General features: G+C 39.3%; 1 protein-coding gene across 1 annotated transcript in view; it reads right to left on the bottom strand.

The window, feature by feature from the left end:
- Window positions 1–20,431, bottom strand: part of PDE7B (phosphodiesterase 7B) — a 113,929-nt gene that overhangs the window by 30,466 nt on the left and 63,032 nt on the right. Inside the window, exons 3-5 of the mRNA XM_065401825.1 lie at window positions 4,047–4,198; window positions 2,677–2,740; window positions 8–103 (exon numbers count right to left, since the gene is read on the bottom strand). Coding sequence (XP_065257897.1) covers window positions 8–103; window positions 2,677–2,740; window positions 4,047–4,198 — 312 coding nt within the window. The remainder of the gene's footprint in view (window positions 1–7; window positions 104–2,676; window positions 2,741–4,046; window positions 4,199–20,431) is intronic.

Here is a 20,431-nt window from a genome sequence, read left to right as displayed (position 1 = left end):
GACTTACCTAAAAACCTATGTAATGTAACCATGTCTAACTGGAAATGGTGAATAAGCCCATGCACATTGAAGAGGTGGCACAGCAATGTTACCAGGCTATTTCCTGAAAATATAAAACACTTGTTAACTTCTTTTAACAGTGGATAAATAATGCAGTGACAACTGTGTACAAACAAGATCTTGCTTATTTTCTAATGGTCTGAACTGATTCAATCTCTTGAGAGCTGCTCCTTCCAACACTTATGCTAGGGTTGTCAATTTTGGTTGGACATATTCCTGGAGGTTTCATCACATGACATAATCTTTAATTAAAGATTAATCTTTAATTCTTGGAGACTCCAGGGCAACGCTGGAGGGTTGGCAACCCTCATTTATGCACATAAGTAACTTTGCGCATGGGAGTAAAGTTATTCATCACAATGTTATTCATCCTTTTTTTGCAGGATCAGAACTCTGTCCTGTATGGACAATGTCAGTGGAATTCACCTTTGAGATATTCTTTCTTGTGTGTAGTTTATATTGTACTGGAAATCATTTTCCTATTTCTGCATTATACATGTACTGAATTCACAAAGCAATGCCCAGAAGAGACCTACTAGGAAGGAAACCTTTCAGTACAAGCACAGCTGGGAACTTCACAAACACGGGCCACTTCAGGAGACTGTGCAGAAGATGAAGTTGATGGTTTTAGCACTTGAACTTAGCACAATGTCCCCCGTGAACTATATTTAGGGCTTCTATTTCTCAGGGTTTATTAATTTCATTTTTCAGCATTTATTTTAGCTACTTTTGAGTTCTATATAAATATCCAAAAATCAGGATTTTTCGGGGCTTTCTCTTTGTATATCCATGTAGCACTGTTTCAAACAGCACTACATTAAAGCACACCGGGGAACCTTTCGTGCACATCAGCAGGGTTTACACGGACCAATTAATGCATAACATGTTAGTGTGCTTTAGAAATAACATTTCTAAATCCACTTTACTGTTCTGTGTAGACAAGCCCTTAGACACAAGCCAAGGAGCCTATATAAACAAACTGCACTGGAAAAGGAGTGAAATCAATATGATTACTTAGTAACCATTTCTGGTGTTTTTCCAGTGCTTATTTAATAAACATAAATTTCATTTTTTTAAAAATTGCATGTGTTTTATTAGTATTTATCAGTTAAAACCTAAAATCAGAAGCCTCAATTATAGTGTCAGTTCATCTCAATTACTTCAGTACATGGCCAAAGCTAACTGGTATTAAGAGCCAAACAAATTACTGAGAAGTCAACAGTTTGCAATTAGTTGAACTTTTTTATTTCCTAAATGAATGCACACCCATATGAATAATCCATGATCCAGTTCAGCACATGGCTGTAATTGGATCTGACAGTAACAATGCAGTCGTATGCAGCAGAAAATGAGTTTCAACTTAGCAAAGACTCATTCCCCCCATAAATTCACACTAACTTCAGTAAGAGTTCAGTACAGGTAATAATGGCAAAATTGAGTCCTACATTGGTATTCATATTGACAAGCTATTTAGGAAGAGTATGTGTAATTCTATAATAATCCATTGGCAATGTTCATGGAACTGAAAGAAAATTTAAATTATACAAAAGTACAATGATATAAGGAAAGGGTGATTCAGGATTGAAGGATAATGAATGTCTGAAGAGGAAACAGATTTTAGGGGAAAGGATAGAAAGGCATTTTCTTGATTCTTCAGCTATAGTGCTATAAGATGGTAGCACAGGAAGATAATGCAGTATATTCAATGTAATTTCAGCAAGTCAGCAGGATTACATTTTTGCTTTCCTTGTCATTTACACACCTTTCCTCATAATTTCTACTGCCAATCAGAGGGCTAATAAGTAATCCTCTAAACCAGTGAATCCCAACCTTTTCCATATTTCAGCTCTGCCTCTACTGCCAATCTACTTGGGATCTAATAGGGAAGCCCCTCCCATTTAGCAGTGTGGAAGGGATAGGGTGGTCATCACCCCACTCCCCGCCCCAGGCTCTGAATCCTTCCTCTACTCTTAACTGATCCGTGCTACTTCATTGTCTAGATTTGTGTGTACAGAATCAAATATAGACTTGAATACACACACGTATATTTTACTGGCAATTCATAATTATGGCATTATTGAATGAGAGAAGAATTAATATCCTATCCCGACAAATAATATAAATAAAGCATAATTCAGACCAAAACCATTTTATATTAATAAAAATTCATGGCTGATGGAGTCTGGCCCTGAAGTCTGTGTAGCTGATCATGAGAGGATCATCCCAGTGTAGGTGGGTGGTATAGGGCCAGTGCATATTATTGATCTGAAATGAACACATTTTTTAAAGCACTTGTGGATTTTTCCCAGTGGAACGTGCCATTTAAATATAAGTAATTATCAATTTACAATACATAAATAAAAGGTGGCCATGACAAATATAAAGAAATTAAATTTATAGATATGGGATACATTTAAATATAACACAATTGTGAATGTTCTGTAAATGTTTAATGGTGTGATCTTGTAAGGAGCCGAGCACCCTACAATTCCCATTTAAATGTCTGAACAGGAAAAGTCTAGCAAAATAATTAGGAATTCCTAGAATAACTGTATGAGGGGGATCATATGACAAAAAAGATTTGGGGTTTTTTGTTGTTACTTTTTTATGACTTACCATTTGTCAAACGGTCAAACAAGAAAATGTCAAAATCCCACATTCCCACTTTGGATAGCATGTGCTGAAAATGCAAACATGAAAAGCAAAATGACTGTTATGTCAGACTGTGAAGCAGATTTAAATAATTATTACTGTACATTAAGTAATCATAGGTATAGTTGCTGCAGCTTCAAAATTCTCCTCATGAGAGCTATACAGATGCATTTGAAATTGGATCAAAATAGCAATGTCTGCCTTCAAGAGCCAAGTTTTATTCCACTGGGTGAGAAATCCTCTTGCCGTTTTACTTGACAGAAGTACAGTAAATGAGACCCTGCCGAAAATATTTTCCAACTGAAGCAAGAAGAATGTGAAAAATCAAAGAAAACATTTTGCCAAATGGTCCATCGCTCTTCAACTTTTTGCAGCCTTCCCTTATTGCCTCAAATTAGCTCTGAATTTTTCAAAATGACTCCTACAATGTGAGTTCTCCTGAGCTGATTCCTGCATTTTGTCTTAGTTCCTGTAAAGAGATGTGCCCTCTTAAAAATGTAGCTGTACTATCCAGACAAGCAAACACAGGAATAACCTATTATCTCATGCTGTATGCAGTCTCAGAGAGGAGTCCAACAGTACCACCCACCATGTACAGCATTCCACAATTGACTAGGTGCATTAAGGATTTTGAACCTGGATCTTCTGCATGACCTAATATGGCAAATTCTACATTGTCATACTATTCCCCCAGCACCTGACACAGTCCAGATTCCCAAGTGGGGGTCACGATTTGTGACCCTTTCTTGCACTGAGTAATGCTTACTCATGTGAGTAATCCTAATGACATCAACAGGACTAATCATGTGGGTAAATGCTACTCAGAGTGAGTAAGGATTGAAGAATCAGGTAATTATATTTTGCCTACTATGACTTCTCTTTTCAATTAGCATTCTTCACTTTCTAGCCTAAACTGTTGTGTAGTGTTACTATGGACTGTTAAATAGTTGCTGCAGAGATGGCAGCATTTTCTTGGTGGATGAAATTAATCCGATGTATAGTTTTATATCAGCTTACTTTTGTAACTCACTTAGGGATCCTTCAGGCATACAAATGTATGTTCCTCACTTAATAATTCCAGATTGTAATTTGGGCTGGCTGAGTTTGAACTTTGGCATCAGGTCTAGACATTTCCTTGTCACTCTGATGCTCATTCCTTAATGCTATGAGCATAAAACCCATGGCAAAGTCTAGTACATTTGTTGGGGGGTGAAATTAGAGTGGGTAATTTTAGCCAGTTCATCCACCCATTTGTTTTTCAGAAAAGCAAGTTATAAAATGACATTCTTCAGCAAGATATTTCCAAGGATTGGGGATTTGGAGAAGTCTCTTACCCTTGCTTGTCCAAGGTAGTCTTCATCCAGTAAGTACAGAGAGGCTTGTGGTACAATTCCACGCAACAGCCTGGATGCATGGAAATATCTCTGAAAGCTTAACAGTCTTTTCACCTTTTTCTTGGTGCCAATTTCCCCTGAGTGTGTTGTATCTGTGAAAAGTAATTAGTACAAAAACCATCATGCTGGAGCTCAAGGACAACTTTCTCCATTCTTTAAAAAGAAAACATTGAACATTTCATAATTTTGTAAGTCTTCTCTCAAACTCGCAAGAAACCACAATACTCTTAATGCCGCATTCTTTGCTGTTCAGATTCAGGAATAAAATCTCTGTTTTAGGAGTGTGCGTGCACAAGTTATACATTAGCTTTAGAAGTAATGGTGTATAGTTGTATTACAGAGATGAATTATGGTGCAGTGGTTAAGATACTAGCTTAGAAGACCTGCGTTCAAGTCCCTGCTCTATCATAGGCTTCCTGTATGACCTTGGGCAAGTCACTTAGTCTCTCTGTGCCTCAGTTCCCTACGCCACAGGGGTGTTGTGAGAATAAGCACATTAAAGAGTATGAGGTGCTCAGAGACTACAGTAATGGGGCCCACATAAATACCCCATGTGAATAGTAATGTGTCCTATTAGCAAAACTTGTGTAAGGATTAAGAGAAATACTTAAATTTGACTTTCGCTGCTCTTTTGGAAGGTGAATAAGTCAAAACTAAGTACATAGGAGAGGGATTTGCTGTGCTGAAGTTGAAATAATCCTCAGTAAGGATCTTCTGAGGTTTCAACTTTCTGAATGATGCCTTATGGTGTTTAATGGAGAGGCTGACATGCACTTTGTTTTACCAGTTTAGGTCGGAGGGGATTTAGACTGTAAGCTCTTCAGAGCAGGGACTGACTTTTTGTTCTGTGTTTGTATAGAGCCTAGCACAGCGGGTCCTGGTCCGTGACTGGGGCTCCCAGGTGTGATGATAATACAAATACACAATGAATACATAAATATAACAACAGGCTCTTTTAAAATAAGGACTTTTTTTCCACCTGCTGATATACTTCACTGATGTACAACAAGTGACAGGTCCAGGAGTCACTTTGGGATTCCTGTTTGCTAGTAAAAGGCTGTACACATCCAAGAGATAAAATAGTTGGTTATTCCAGTTCCAAGTATTCTTTGCTCATATTACTTAACAGTTATATTGGGACAATATTATTATACACTGAAAGACCCACAAAAAGCTGGGTTAGGTCCAGGGTTTGATGTAGAATTTGATGTAGAATTGTCATCTTTGGGTAGGTTAAATCTTTTCACGATACGAGTTGTATTCTCCTGGAGTAATTTGTACCAGCACTGTTAGTGCCATGCTCTTTAGATAGATGCATAGTTCCAAAACAGATAAGGCACACAATCAACAAAAACGTGACCAACTTTTTTGATGCTGCAAGGTAAACTTCAGGAAATCAGACAATGAAACTCCCAGCTTTTGTTAATCATTCATGCTTCTAAATCCCTTTGGATTACAATGAAAATATACTTTGCATTCTGAATTTGGAAATGTGACAATCAGACACTCTGGTCTACTCGATCTCTTTCCAAACAGAACTGAAGCCAGTACATGTTGAACTCAGAAGTTAAAAGATCTAGATATTAAGTTTCTGAATGAACTTTTCTGGCTGTAGCATCTTTTTGTAGTTCTCTTTCCCCCACATTCCCACATTTGCTGGGAAACTTTGTGCACCCAATTTGGGATCTAATGTTGGATCAGTCTAATACTGACTGACACTGTCTTCTTCAATGAGAGAGACAAAGTGGGTGAGATAATATCTTTTATTGGACCAACTTCTATTGGTGAAAGAGCCAGGCTTTTGAGCTAAAGAAGAGCTCTGTGGAGCTCAAGAGCTTGTCTTTTTCATCAACAGAAATTGGTCCAATAAAAGATATTAACTCAGCCACCTTGTCTCTCTCATATCCTGCGACCAACACTGCTACAACGACACTGTCCTCTTTAATGACATCTTCCTTTTATGTGATGTTGTGTGTGGTTTTTAAAAAATTAAATTCTTCTCTTTCCCATGTGGGTAGTGAATGAATGTGTATAGTGCTCTTATATGGTAAATAGTAAGTGAACCAGAGCCATTAGACTCCATGCCATCCCCATGGTAAGATGAGTGGCCCTGGAGTGTCCATAGTGAATCATCAGTAGAATTCAGTTCTCATGGTCTGTAACAAGATTGCATGCTCTTTGTTATATGCACCCAGACGTTGGCGCTTATAAAAGTTCAGCACTGCTTCTTAATGAGTTTCCAAGTTGTGATGGTGATTTGTGTGTGTGCAGCCTTTGCAATACAATCTGCTGGAGATCACTATAATGATAAATTACCAGAAGAAGCAAAACTTCATTAGCGACCTAAACCCACCTAAGGATGCATTTTCAGTGCATAAAATCTAGTGCATGACCCATTTTGGAAAAAAAAGGTAAAATTGGCTGCCTACTCTGTCATATTGTTTGGTGTTTCCCCATAACCAATCCATGTGCAGTGATGCTAAGAAGTTAAATTTAGAATAAAAAAAAAATTTAACTGATGCCAGGGAACATATAAAAGGGAATATACCTTATTCAAGTTGTACAGTAGCCATATGCTCTCTTTACTGAATTCCAGAATGATTTTGCTTCCCTAGAATTTCATATATGGATGAATTTGACAAGGAATTTCATATATGGATGAATTTGACAAGGAAAATTAAATTGTTTTCATAAGGAAGATAACTTAGTTTGGCATTTATTTTACTCTATTGTTGTTAGGAGTAACAGCTAAGTTTACTATTAGAGAAATTAAAGTTGTTTAATTTGTGCATTTAACAGCACTTCATGTCTAGTCAGTTTCACTGTAGTCACTGTAAGTTGAGAGGCCAAAGGAAAAAATAGGGCAGTGGTTAGAGGCAGGTGGGGGTAAGCATGTTTTTTTTTAAGATGGGGTTTACAAGGGATTGGCTGAAAATGGAGAGCTCTTTTCAGGGCAAGCCTATCATTATTTGAGATGAGCAACTGCATTGTACATCACTGAATTTGTTATGCAGAGAAGATTTTACAAAACATGCATGTGGTGAGGGCATCTGTTTCCATTTTTTGCTATTTGTGCTGAGCATTGGTTCTTCTGTGAAATTCAAATTTGACCTTTTCCATGCTTATGAATATTAAAAATATGTATCTAAAACACTTTTCTGGCACTTTTTAGAGTGGTCTTTAGATACTAATTTTAGAATCTTATAAAGTCTGTATTGGCGCTGCAAAGGAACAGACAAATTTCACAGGTTTGTGTTGGCTTAAAGGTCAGGAATGTTGTTAAAAATTTACAGTTTTGAGTGTTTTCTGGGTGGAATTTCCTCCTCATGTGATCCAATAGTCACCAAACCTCAGGGCTACTGAAGGGCACAAAATGAGCAAACAAAGATAATATATATTTTGCTAAGGACACTGAGTATGAGTTATTGAATCCCTAAGTCATACCATTCCATTGTACAGGAGATTGTTCCAAATATCCCAAAGACCTTTAATAATGTGTAATTGCAAAGTGGCTGTAGCTTGAAGGACAACTGGAAGCCTCGTGTTGTCGAAAGACCAAAAAAGGAACAGCATTATTGTAGCAGCATGATAGCTAAAGCTTCCGAGTTGATTCACTGGTATCTGCCCAAATTCTATCGCCCTTTCAAAAATTAGAGTCATTTCATTTTCTTGTCTTTCTTTTTTTAAACCCTGCCTATTGGGGGAATGGCTATCAAAAGCCACACCAGTTATTGGGAGAGAACAGTGTGTGGGAGGAGCCCGAAGACTGGCTGTGAATTTCTTTCTTTTATATCGTGATTTTTGATAAGTTGCTGGAATCCAGCTCAGTTCCTGGAGACCAAAAGTCTTTTAGGCTTAATTCCAAAGTTAATCCTTCATCAGTCTCTTCTCCGCTCCACCTCCAATTTTCCTATTCCCTTCTTTGCCTAGATTATGTTACTGTCACAATCTCAGCTCACATGTTTAAATTTTACAGGCATGGAAACATTCTGCTTTGTCCATTAAAGCTAGCAGTTGCCAGAACTCCTCCTAACCAGATCTCCATCTGGCCTTTACACTGAATGCAAGTGATTGTGAAATTGTCATCTTCCTTCCTTCCTTTTACTTTTGCTTCAGAAGTCAACTCTGTGGCCTGGTCTACCCTACCGCTGCTGGTTGATCTAAGCTATGCAATTTGAGTTACGTTAGTAGCGTAACTCAAATCAACATAGCTTAGATCTACTTACTGCGGGGTCCATACCACGCTATGTTGACGGAAGACGCTCTCCTGCCAACATTGCTTCCGCCTCTCGTTGAGGTGGAGTACACAAATCGATGGGAGAGCGCTCTCTCATCGATGGAGAGTATCTTCACTAGACCCGCTAAATCGATGCCACTGCATCGATTGCAGCAGCACCAATTTAGCTCCATAGTGAAGACAAGCCCCTATGTCTTTTCAGTCCTGGAATTCCAGTGGAGAGAAATAGCTGTGGAGAGTGTGAGTGTTGCGGTATCACAGCAGCAATGGATTTGATTTGAGGGAATACATTATCCCTTGGATTAGCAGTAGTAGAAACTGAGGCTATGTCTACAACATAGGTACTTATAGTACCCAAAACACACTAGACTGGAGCAGTGTGAATCATGAAATGGTTTCTTAATCCCCATGACAATTTCATTCAAATTCATTGTCACTTGTGAGCCATATTGTGGCATGTATAGAACATTCATGGCTTTCAATAGGAGTTTCAAGAGAACACTGTGGGCAGTTTGCATCCCTTAGACAGAGCATGCCTTTCTGCTCCAGGACTATATTCTATCACAGTGAATTTTGGGAAAATTTATCCACAATAACCCATAAATCCCATCTGAACGTATTTTCATTCTCATAAGAGGGAATCTATAATATTCTTAATGCACGCTATGAGCTGAATTTTCAAAAGTGGGTTCTTTAACATGAAGTCCAAGACCTACATTTGGATGCTCACATATAGGCATGATCTGAGTATCCAAGATTTGAACATTCTCGTCAAGGGCTTACATTTTGGGCTCCTTGGTTTATCTGTACTGTCAGTGGCATTTTCTCTTTCTCCCCTCTTCACTTCTAAGCCAAAAAGAAATCTAATGAAACTGAGGGACAAAATGATGCTTAAACAACACGAAGAGCTTGATTTTAAAACAGAAAAAGTGAAGGAATTCAGATTTAAGGCTAAAATTCTGTCTTCAGCTCACCAGTAGTGCAAATAACTATGACCTGTCTTATGTGCCTCAATAACCAGACTGAGTTAAGGATGATGGTTTTACATTAGTTAATGAAGGTGATACTGAATATACATTTTTTTGTTTTTATTTGGGTGCAAGGACTTGGAATAGATCACATGAGGTTTTTGAAACACAACGGGCTATTGATACCTGTTTGTACTATTGATACCTGTTTGTACATGCGTCTGACAAAGTGGGCATTCACCCACGAAAGCTTATGCTCCAATACATCTGTTAGTCTTAAAGGTGCCACAGGACTCTCTGTTGCTTTTTACAGATCCAGACTAACACGGCTACCCCTCTGATGTTTGTACTTAGAATAAAATGAGTTATGATACACAAAGAACTCAGTTCATAAGGTATCTATGCAGGTTTCTTTACTCTGCAACCATAGGACTATGGACATTAGTTTGTAGAATGAGCAGCTGATTTGAAAAAAAAAATACTGACATTATGTGGCTGCAAAGGGACATGTAGGAGGGATTTGGCATGTATGTGCACTTTTGAAATGAAACTGAAATATGGGCAGGGATGTTTTTTTATACTCATAAAACATCATCTGGGATTTTGTTATGCTCTTTATTTAATAATTCTAGCACCTTATGGATATTTTTGTGCTTATCCACGAAAGCAGCACATGTATGACTATAAGGGGTGCACATTCCCATTGTATTGAAGTTTTGCCCGGCACATTAGGTGAGGAATCCTTTTGCTGCAGATGGAGCACAATTATTGTGTAAACACACACATTCGCTCCCTGTGAAGCTGAAACATTTACCCTGGTTCTTCAGCTTCAAAAACACAGGCTACTTATGCTAAAGGAGATTTCCGTTAGTTGGCAGTGCTAGTAAGTCCTTTATCCATTCTGTTTGGCAGCTGTTAGAGGGCAACATCATACATAAATACAGTACATACAAAGCCAATACGTGACTGTAGGATACTGGCTGACACCTGAATTCTGCCTGTGCCCCTCAAGAGGTTAATAAGCCATGAGGATCTGCTTGTATCCTTCTCTCTCAAAACAAAGTGCCACCGGCAGCACAGAAGAGAAGGGAGTAACACACATCAACTCTCCCTGTACATGGCCTATCACTCCCTCCACACATTGTTATTTCAATTAAATGAGATTTCCTGAATTGGTAGCTCCCCGAGTCCCTACCTACCATCTTTCTCTGTTTTGTATTGCTGAGGTAGCATATGGGCGTGTGTACTAAGCGTATAAAGGCAATATGGAGATGGTATTAACAAAGGGAAAAGGCAGTGCAAGTTAACAACAAAAAATGATTGTGTAAATCAACATTACACAGAGACAATTTAACCTCCATACCAGACATTGACTTTTCTACAGTATTAGTACCATTTTTTTAAATGAAGAGATTTTGTTTATGCATTCAAACCAGCTCTGTGAGTTTTCTTCGGTGATATCTTCTTTCTGGCTTGCACAGCACTTGAGTGTATAATGAGGAGACATTATTTGCCCCCTTTCCTGGAGGGAAAGTGGGTTGGTTAATTTTCGAATAACTAATTGACTCAGAAACAATGTTCCATTCATTTTCCTCAAGGACGCTCCAGGAAGGTGCCTAACATCTATAAATCAGGTCTGTTAAACACATCTTTGACTCATATACAGCTTTTATCCCTGTTTTCTTGCAGCACGCCCTTGGCCATGTGGACATGTTATGCTTATCCTCTGCTATGCAAATCAGGGCCTGCAAAAGCAGGGAAAGAGGAGTTGTTGGTGGAGTGGAGAAAATGGCTGCAGGAGACATTTCTGGAGGTATGGCAGGAGGGAGAGAGGTGATAGCTGGTAAGCTAAGGAGACACTTTATCCCTACAGATTCTGGAAGTAACATCCTGCAATGGTGGCCTCTGTGACAACTGATTGAAGTGCTTTTGTGCATGGACTCAAGGTGCGTTTAATTGGCTAAGCGGGAACAATCAGTATTTACTCCAGTTAATTTCTCCAACATAGATAAAGCCTCTGTCAATTCATACCAAACTTTTAGCTTAGATTTACATCCCCCTTAATATAGTCTTGTCTTTGTTTAGTGTACTGTGCCAAAATTCTCACCTTCCAAAGTTCTCCTATAGTATAAACAGGAGCATACCTGAAAGTGCTAACAGTAGATAAATTACTGTGTATTCTTATTACCTGTGTCCAAGGGCATATCATGGATTTTTTCACACTAATTAAAAGACAGCTGTAGCTTTTTAAGGATAAGTGAACAGGCTCAGTTAAAATAAGAACTAATCCAAAACTTGATTTTAAACCTATTGCAAGCTTTTGAAAAAGTGTTCATTTTCTCTCTGCATTGTCTGTCTTTTTCTTGCACTTCTGCACTTCCTGGTTCAAGATCAGAGTAGAATTATCAAAGTTCTGAAGAAAGACTGCTCTCCTGGAATTTCTGGTGTGACAGAAAGCAGGAAGCTTCAGAAAACATTTTAAGACAACTTGTTACTGCAAAGTTTCCACTCCAGCTTGGCAGACCTCAGAATATTCAGATAAACATCCCAGCTGGACCTCTGACCCTTTTAAGGTCTGTCTGTTGCTATTTTGGAAAACACATAATTGAGATTTGCTTTAAAAATAATCAGATTGATTTTAATTCTAAATTTGGTTGAAATCTTGTGCTGGTTTCATTCTAAATGTGGTTGAAACCTTGTGCCCTGGTGCTGATAATACTTTTACCACTTTGATCAGAGTGATATTTTATAAGTTAAGAAAATTGCTGATATTACCTGCCATGAATATACTATGAACATAAAAATTAAATATTAGACAGGAGAACGTTACACACTGCAACACAACACATTAAATAAGTGCTGTATTGGTATCTTGTAGATTTCAGTATCTTTGGAAATCCACTTGAGACTTTCCTGCCTTTTGTATTTAATTCAGAATCCAGTAATAAATTTTTTGCTTTCAACTATATACTATACCAAAACATTTTTCATTAACAATTACAAAAGTCTTCTCGGGGAGCACATCCCCAGATCCTTTTTGAAATGCTTGACATGTTAACTATGTACTGTCTTTCTGGAGATTCTCTAAAACTGTTATGCATCCGAAGAAGTGGGTTGTAGCCCACGAAAGCTTATGCTCTAATAAATTTGTTAGTCTCTAAGGTGCCACAAGTACTCCTGTTATTTTTGCGGATACAGACTAACACGGCTGCTACTCTGAAACCTCTAAAACTGTGGAATAGCATAACAGTCTTTGGGGCAGAGACTCTCATTTGTGACATGTTTTGTAGTTTGCCTAGCAAAATGGGGCCTACCTGGTTGTGACTACGCCAATATGTTAAATAATAACAACATTCAAAATATTATATCACCATAGCTGAGTTACAACTGATGAAATAATTACCAGCAAATAATTTAGTCAATGCATTTGGCCACCTCTTTGGCTTGTTGAATGTTCATGCACAGGTCACAATGTCCTGAAACTCACTTGTTGAGTAAATTTGAATAAATGTTTTTGTTTTTTTTCTCTGGATTGATTGTGAACAGATCACTGTCCATGCCAGGGTGATAGAATTTGGGCAGATACCAGTGAATCAACTCGGAAGCTTTAGCTATCATGCTGCTACAATAATGCTGTTCCTTTTTTGGTCTTTCGACAACACGAGGCTTCCAGTTGTCCTTCAAGCTACAGCCACTTTGCAATTACACATTATTGTCCATGCCAGGGGTGGGCAAACTACGGCCTGCAGGCTGGATCTGGCCCACCAGCCATTTTAAGCTGGCCCTCAAGCTCCTGCTGGTGAGTGGGGTCTGGGGCTTGCCCTGCTCCAGCACTCCAGCCAGGAAGCAGGGTCGGGGGCCGTTCCACGCAGCTCCTGGAAGCTGCGACATGGCCCCGCTCCGGCTCCTACGTGCTCCTATGGCCCTGCTCCTATGGCCCCCTCCGGCGCTCCAATGGGAGCTGCAGGGGTGGTGCCTGTGGACGGGGCAGTGTGCAGAACCGCCTGGCCATGTCTCCGTGTAGGAGCTGGAGAAGGGACATGCTACTACCTCCAGGAGCCACTTGAGGTAAGCGCCACCCGGAGCCTGCACTGCTGAGCCTCTCCCGGTGCCCCAACCCCCTGCCTGGATCCCTCTCCTGCCCTCCAAACCCCTCGATCCCAGCCCAGAGCACCCTCCTACACCCCAAACCCCTTACTAATGTAGGGAAGAACATTTTTAATAGGATTGTTTTTAAAACTTGTCTGTTCCTTTAAAGAGAGTAGAGAGAGAAACACACAGATGTGCAGTGAGACAGAGAGGGAGAACTCTGTGCGTAGAGTGGAGCTTTAGTAGAAAACAGAACTGTCTGTGCTGAGACAATATTACAGAATCCTAATTCCCCTTTCATGAATAGGAGGCTCATAGCAAGTCCATAGGTGAATTTTAGGTTTTGGGGTTATTCTTCCCATCCACAGCAGAGAGGGGCCAAACCAATTTAGGAAGCTAAGTGTCCTTTCCTTTCCAGGAGGTATCTCTGTGCTGGGGCAGAAGGCAAGTATTTTGTAGTGATGCGGTAAACCTCAAAAGTTTGGCCCTTTAGTTTTAATAAGCATTCAGAGATTTGGATGCTTAACTGAACCTCTTTAATCTGGGTAGTCCAATAAGTCCTTGAAACTTCCTCACAAGACTTTTAGCACTTCCTAGTTTCATCTGGGACAGAAATACCATGACCCAGGCCTCTCTTATGGTATTTCAGCACTTCCATTTCTTGTCCCAGCCAAAGACAATAAAATAAAAAGTTAACCAAACTTTTTTAAACCTCAAACATTTTGGGTTCAGATCACGTAGAGGTTTGGGTGAAGATTGTGGTTGGATTTTATTTTATCTGGAGATGGGCCCTAACCAAAAGCCTTGGAATTGTTCAATATCCAAACCTGGGGCTGTATCTGAATTTTGCAACTTCTTTTTATTGTGGGACAAACTAAAATCACAGATCCAAACATCCCCAAACATTGGGTGTGTCAGATCTAGATCCAGACTTTGTCCATAGGAGTCCATATCTTATTTTACCAAACCTGATACTTTGCATTTCTAGATCACCTTTCATCTGAGAATCTAAAAGTACTTTGGAAATATTCATTAAGCCTTAAATATTGACTGCAAGGTAGGTAAAGTAAACCTCATCAAATGCCTCTAAGGCATCATTTTACATTTGGGCAAACTGAGCTACAGAAAGGTTATTAGATGCCTAATGTCACGCAGCACATCAGCATCCGAGCCAGAGAAAGAATCCAACAGCCCTGAGTATCTTTTGAAGATAGTAGGTGATCCAAGTTAGTTCTGTTCACTGATTAAGGTAAGTTAAATTAAACTTCCTTTGTTTGCACATTAATATCAAGATCTCAGGTTGGTGAACACACAGCGCAAAGCAGGCGCTCTCATATCTGAAGCACCTCTGAACAAGTGCTGTTTAAACCTTGCAGATGCTTTCTTTCTAATCTGGCTATATCAGTGATGCCAGGAATTTCCTCTTGTTTTTAATTAATGCCATCAAGAAATGTACCATATCAGTCACCGACACAGCACATCATGGGATAATGAAAACCTATTTTAATCACCACATGAGAGTCACTGGAAGGATCTGGTTCAGTGACTTACTGAGCAATTTAATCAATCAGAAAATTAAATAATTGCTGCCTTATTACTAAAGTCCTTTATTTCTGAAACCCAAACTAGGCTCCTCTAAAAGGAAAATCAGATTACGTTAATTTTCACTGCGGAAGTGCGTAAAGCTCCGAATGCTTACAAGACCCAATGTTCAGCTTATCTACTCTTCTGTGGCTGCTTGGAGGTAATACAGTAGCTTGTAAAAAGCAAAATGGCCTCTAACTGCCTTCATGAAATTAGCCTGAGTTAGTTTCAGATATGGGCCTGACCTGCAAAGTTCAGAGAGAAACTTTCTTAAAATCTGTGGGGTTTTGGTTGGGACCTAACTCTAGCCCATTTACACATTTGATTTTGCTGTTCCACAGTATTTCAACACTACTCCAGTCTATTCTTTTACTTTCGTGGAGTTTTTGGGAAAGTTACGTTTCTAAACTTTTACTTTCAACCCCCGCCTTTTTTAGGTCACTTACTCATCTAGCATGAAACAAGAAAACAGCCCTGACATTCTCTCTCACACTCACCGTTCCCATTTTAGGGTACGCCTTGATCGTAATGTATTTCAAGGGGAAACTCCTTCCCCAATTCTCTTATGAACCTCCCTTAAACAGAGCTGTGCAGAACTCACTGCCTTCAGTTTACAGGACTTTAGCAAACCAAAATATCAGGGGTTTTGATCACAGGCCCCAGAATAATATTCAGGTTGCCCAGGTGCAAGGTGTTCTGGAGCATCCCTTAGTCCAGTTAGCCAGTAGGAGCAAGCAGCCTTCCTGTCTCACTACTGCAGGATGGGAAAGTGGATGGCCTGCTTTGCCTCATAGGAACCCTGAAATGAATGTGGGGACTGCAAAGCCACCAGACCCTCCTCACCCCCAACAGTGATGATATGAGAGAAAGTTGCTACTCAATGCCTCATGAAAGTCTTGGGTCAAAAATCTTTGTTGCCTACACTAATGCATATAGCTTCAGGTGGTGTCATAAGCCCTTGCAAGTTGTTGGGACCCAGTAGTTTAAGACAAGGACATATATATTGCTATGCTAGAGCACAGGAACACACTAGATGATGGCATGGGATCATCTGATCAACTACTAGGTCATCATTTAGGTTAAATTTTGTCCTCCACAAATCAACTTTTAAAGCTAAAGGTCACCGGCCCAGCTACAGTTCAAGAAAACATAAGGCTATACACATTTGTGAGGGCAGAAATTACAAGAGGAACTGTGGCATTGTCTAATTAAAATATAACCATGCAAATCATTATTGCTACCACTGTTATATAATTGCAATGAATCTTATACAAAGTGTAATGCATGGCCAGAAAGGGTTAAACAGCTTGCAGGCTAACTAACCCAAAGCCAACCTTTAAAGACATGTTAGAAAGTATGCAAATGATAATTAGGGCCATTTGATGCTAGATTGGCTAGAACTTTGAAATGCAAAAAGAATTAAAGGTGATACTAATTGTATGTGTTTGTGTTTAAAAGCTGGTTAAATGTTGGCCATGTAAACAGACAGTTCCTGTCTGTCACCATAGCTGTTGATTCAGAGATCAAAAGGGAATATTAACTTTTAGATGAATCTTGGGTGCAATAATGTCATTGTCTATGTGTCTCTTTAAAGTCTGTGATAAACTGCTTAATGGATAAATTATCTTATGTTAATCCATGTAGTTAATTATTGGTGAGGTTTAGTAAACAGAAGATTACATCAAAAGCTTATTGTTCACCCAGGACTGTATGGTCAAGTAGCTGCTAGAAAACTGTATAAAAGACCCTTAGGTCCTGATCCTTTTTTTATCTCAGATCTGCCTGAGGTTTCATGCAGGGGAAGTTTAAGCCATAAGGACTGAGATCCCAGTTCTGACTGGACCACCCTGAAATGTAAACATTGGACTATAACCTATGAACTATTTCTGAAAGAACTCTTTGCAGCTACAAAGCTCACCATCTCTGCTATGAATCTGAATCTCAAGACTGTACTCATGTCCGTATGTATATTGATCTTTTAACCAATGCTCTCTATCTTTTCTTTTTTAATAAATTTTAGTTTAGTTAATAAGAATTGGCTGTAAGCGGATATTTGGGTAAGATCTGGAATATCGTTAACCTGGGAGGTAATATGTCCGATCCTTTGGGATTGGTACAACTTTTTTATATGATGAATAAGATTTTCAGTGATCCTCATCATATTTGACTTGGGTGTCTGGGTGGAAGCCTGAGGCTGGGTTATTTTAAAGGAACTGTGTTGTTGGCTTCTGGGTAACCAGTGTGGTATTATAGAGTATGTTTTGTGCTGGCTTAGTAAATCTAAGTATTGGAATATCCACCAGCGTTGGGGAGTGTCTGCCCCATTCTTTGCAGTTCACTCTAGTTGAGTGACCTCAGTTGGCTCTCCTGGGACTCCAGTCACAGGAACACTAAAGCCTTACCTTTCCGCCAGCTGGGCGTGAGAGAGAAAATGTGCCTGGACAATCCTGATGGTGCTTGGCAATCTGGTCCTGTCAAAGCCAAGTTACACACACCAAACTTCTCTCTGATATAGCTGGACACTGGAGGAATGTTTAGACATCATCATAGACATTAGCTCAAACAGCAGGAAGCTAATTGTGTAATCCAGTTGGTTTTGAGTCCTACCCTGTAAGATCTGTTTTCAGAATCAATGCAATTTCCTTCTCCAGAAGGACTTTACTACACCTTTTAACCATACATTAAATTTGGTGCCAGAATCCAAAGAAGTCAAAAGATATAGACAACCTTCATGCTAACCCATGCTGGCCATGTTGGAAAGAAAATCCACCCAAGTGACTAATCTATAAACTAATCTATAACCTATAAAGACTATATTTGAGTAATATTGTTTTATGTTAAATAGCAGTGTCCTGAAATATTTGTTTTAAGAGTGTACATGTCTTTCTTTAATAATAAACTTTAATTTTTCTCTCTCTTCTTTTGTGAGATGGCTCTTTGAGCTCTGGTCAAGTGTAGGTAGTCTCTTGGTCTATCCAAGGCCGTGATCAAGTGTCTTGATGTTTTGGTCTTTTGGCCTCGAGATGAAAACCTTGCCTTTGTTTCTGGGACCTTGAAGTGAAAAAATTCTCTAAGTTTTATTTGAAGTTGCTAGATGGTGCTGTGTAGCTTGAGTTTAAGTTCTGTTTATCTGAATTTGTAGGAGTTAGATCATGGAGAAATGATTGTGATAATGTGTCTTTATGGATATTGAATATATTTCTAGTAAAGTCTGTTCTGCCTTAATCTCTCACTTAGTTATAGCTACATAAGCAAACATTTCACGGTGCCAAATAATTTTAGTAGTATTAGTCCTGGCACTTTATATAGTTGTATCACAAGATTATTCTGTTTACGCTGCTTGTTCCCTTTTAAGAGGAAGTTCTTTTAAGCAATGTTCCCGCTGTACTTGTAGTATATGTTAAATAGACAGGCCCCATTTAGTGAGCATGGGTGAGGCCAAAATAAAAGCTTGTGTACATCCCAGGCACAGACATGTGCACAGTGAGCGAGACAGGCCCAGTGCTCTCTTCATTTGCAACCGTAGTGGTCTAGTGTTGAGATTTCACCTTATTTTGGATTTAAACATTAACAAATTCTCATCAGTCCATTAGAATACAACAATGAAAACACAAAAATCTGATTTTGGTTCCCTCCATATTTTCAAGACTGCTACCTTTCCCCATTCACAGAGGTCAAACAGAGTTTTTTTCAGTCTAAAATATATCTACACTACACACACAAAAAAAGTGTGTGCTTAACTCAGGTTAACTAACCTGCATTAGCTAACTCAGGTTAAAATAGCAGTGAAGACATGGCAATTCAGGCCCATAGCAGCTCAAGTTAGGGTCCATATGGGAGCATGGCGATGAACTCAAGCTGCAAACCTGAGTTAAAAACCGAGTTGCCATGTCTTCACTGCTATTTTAACCCAAGCCAGCTAATGCGGTTAGCTAATCTGAGTTAAGCCCACACCTTTGTAGTGTAGACATACCCTAAATAACTAATTTCAGATTAAAGAGAAACAACAAAGAAAGAACAAGTCTAAAGTCCCCCTGAGAGAGGACACCTTGACTTACTCTGTAACATTCAGCATCTGAAATGAAACAAAAATGACGGCTGCTGTATAAACTAGCAGGGCAGCTCCTTTGAATTTGAAGATGCAACATACAGAAAGACACCTCTTTTAAATTACATAGGGTAGCCACATGTGCTAGAAAGGTCAAGCTGAGTTCCTTACTCCTTGAGCCATCACAACAGTACTGCTGTCTGTGGTGATCCCCTCCATTGGTGCATACCGGACCTTCCTGAATTGGAAGAATGAATCAGCAGGATTCCGTAGAAGGAAACCTCCCACTTCCCCCCAGAAAACCTACCTTCAACAGAAAAGTGCACAAATACAATTTGAAAAGGTTTATTTTTTTTGTTGGGGGGGGTGGGGGGTGAGGAAGGAGAGTTTAACGGGACTACTAAATAAATAAATAAATAAAATTGAAAACAAAAATGAAATACTTCCGGCAGAGTCAAATGTGAACATTTATTCACTTCTGTCACTGCATGAATGAAAGCTGGGACAATGGCATTTGCTCAGCAGCTGGTGTTCTTGTCAATCAATTTATAACCAAGGAGAGGTGAACTGGGTTTGATTAAACAAGTTTCAGCTTAGAATTTTGAGAAGTAAGTTTTGGGCTCTTGAACATACTTTTCAAAAAAATGTAAGTACCTCTCCCTCCCAAGTGCCCTTTTGTACCCCTATTCTTTGCTCTTCCTCGCCTTGTGAGAACAGCTAAGTTTCTAACTCATCCCTACAGCTGGATTTCTAACTCTGTCTGTTCTTTCCCAATACTTTACTACTCCCCAGACCTGATTCAAGTTCTCTTCCGCTACAGAGCCCATATCTTTAATGATATTGCAAGGGTCTCAGCAGGTCTGATATCCTCTGGTTGGTCTGGGCAACTTTCTGGATTTGTCTCATCACCTATGTCTCCCTAACTCAGCATCATACCCAACATTCTGATGGACTTCTGCCTTCAGCACTACCTCTAGTGTACAAGATTTGGCAGCAGTTGGTCTGGGCCAACAGTGGAGGAAGCAGAAAATAGATAATGATGATTCCAAAACTAAAATCTTTACCAGACTGTAGCAGCATTGCCAGCTTCCATAAGTGTCAGCACATCAGAGCTCTGAGTTTTCCCCTCTTTCTAGTTCCCTTCTTCTCTTCCTGCACTTGCTCCAGTCCCACCTATTTTCAGCCCTCCCATTCCCCAGATCCTCGGAGTTCTGGAAAGCAGTTAAGCAAACAGGGTTTAATGTTTAGTTTTGATAAGTGCTTTTTAATGAAAAACGTAATCACCAGAGGATTAAAACTTTAATCACTAAGCAACTGTTGGAGATCCAGTCTATTCTGATGAAGGCTGTTAGTAAGTGTTGTTTCAAAGGTAAAATTCAAATGACCTGTGCTATACATG

This window comes from Emys orbicularis, chromosome 3, assembly GCF_028017835.1.
Source record: "Emys orbicularis isolate rEmyOrb1 chromosome 3, rEmyOrb1.hap1, whole genome shotgun sequence".
NCBI classification, from domain to species: Eukaryota; Metazoa; Chordata; order Testudines; family Emydidae; genus Emys; species Emys orbicularis.
Note: the sequence above shows the minus strand (reverse complement) of the source record. Positions and strands in the feature narration are given on the sequence as shown.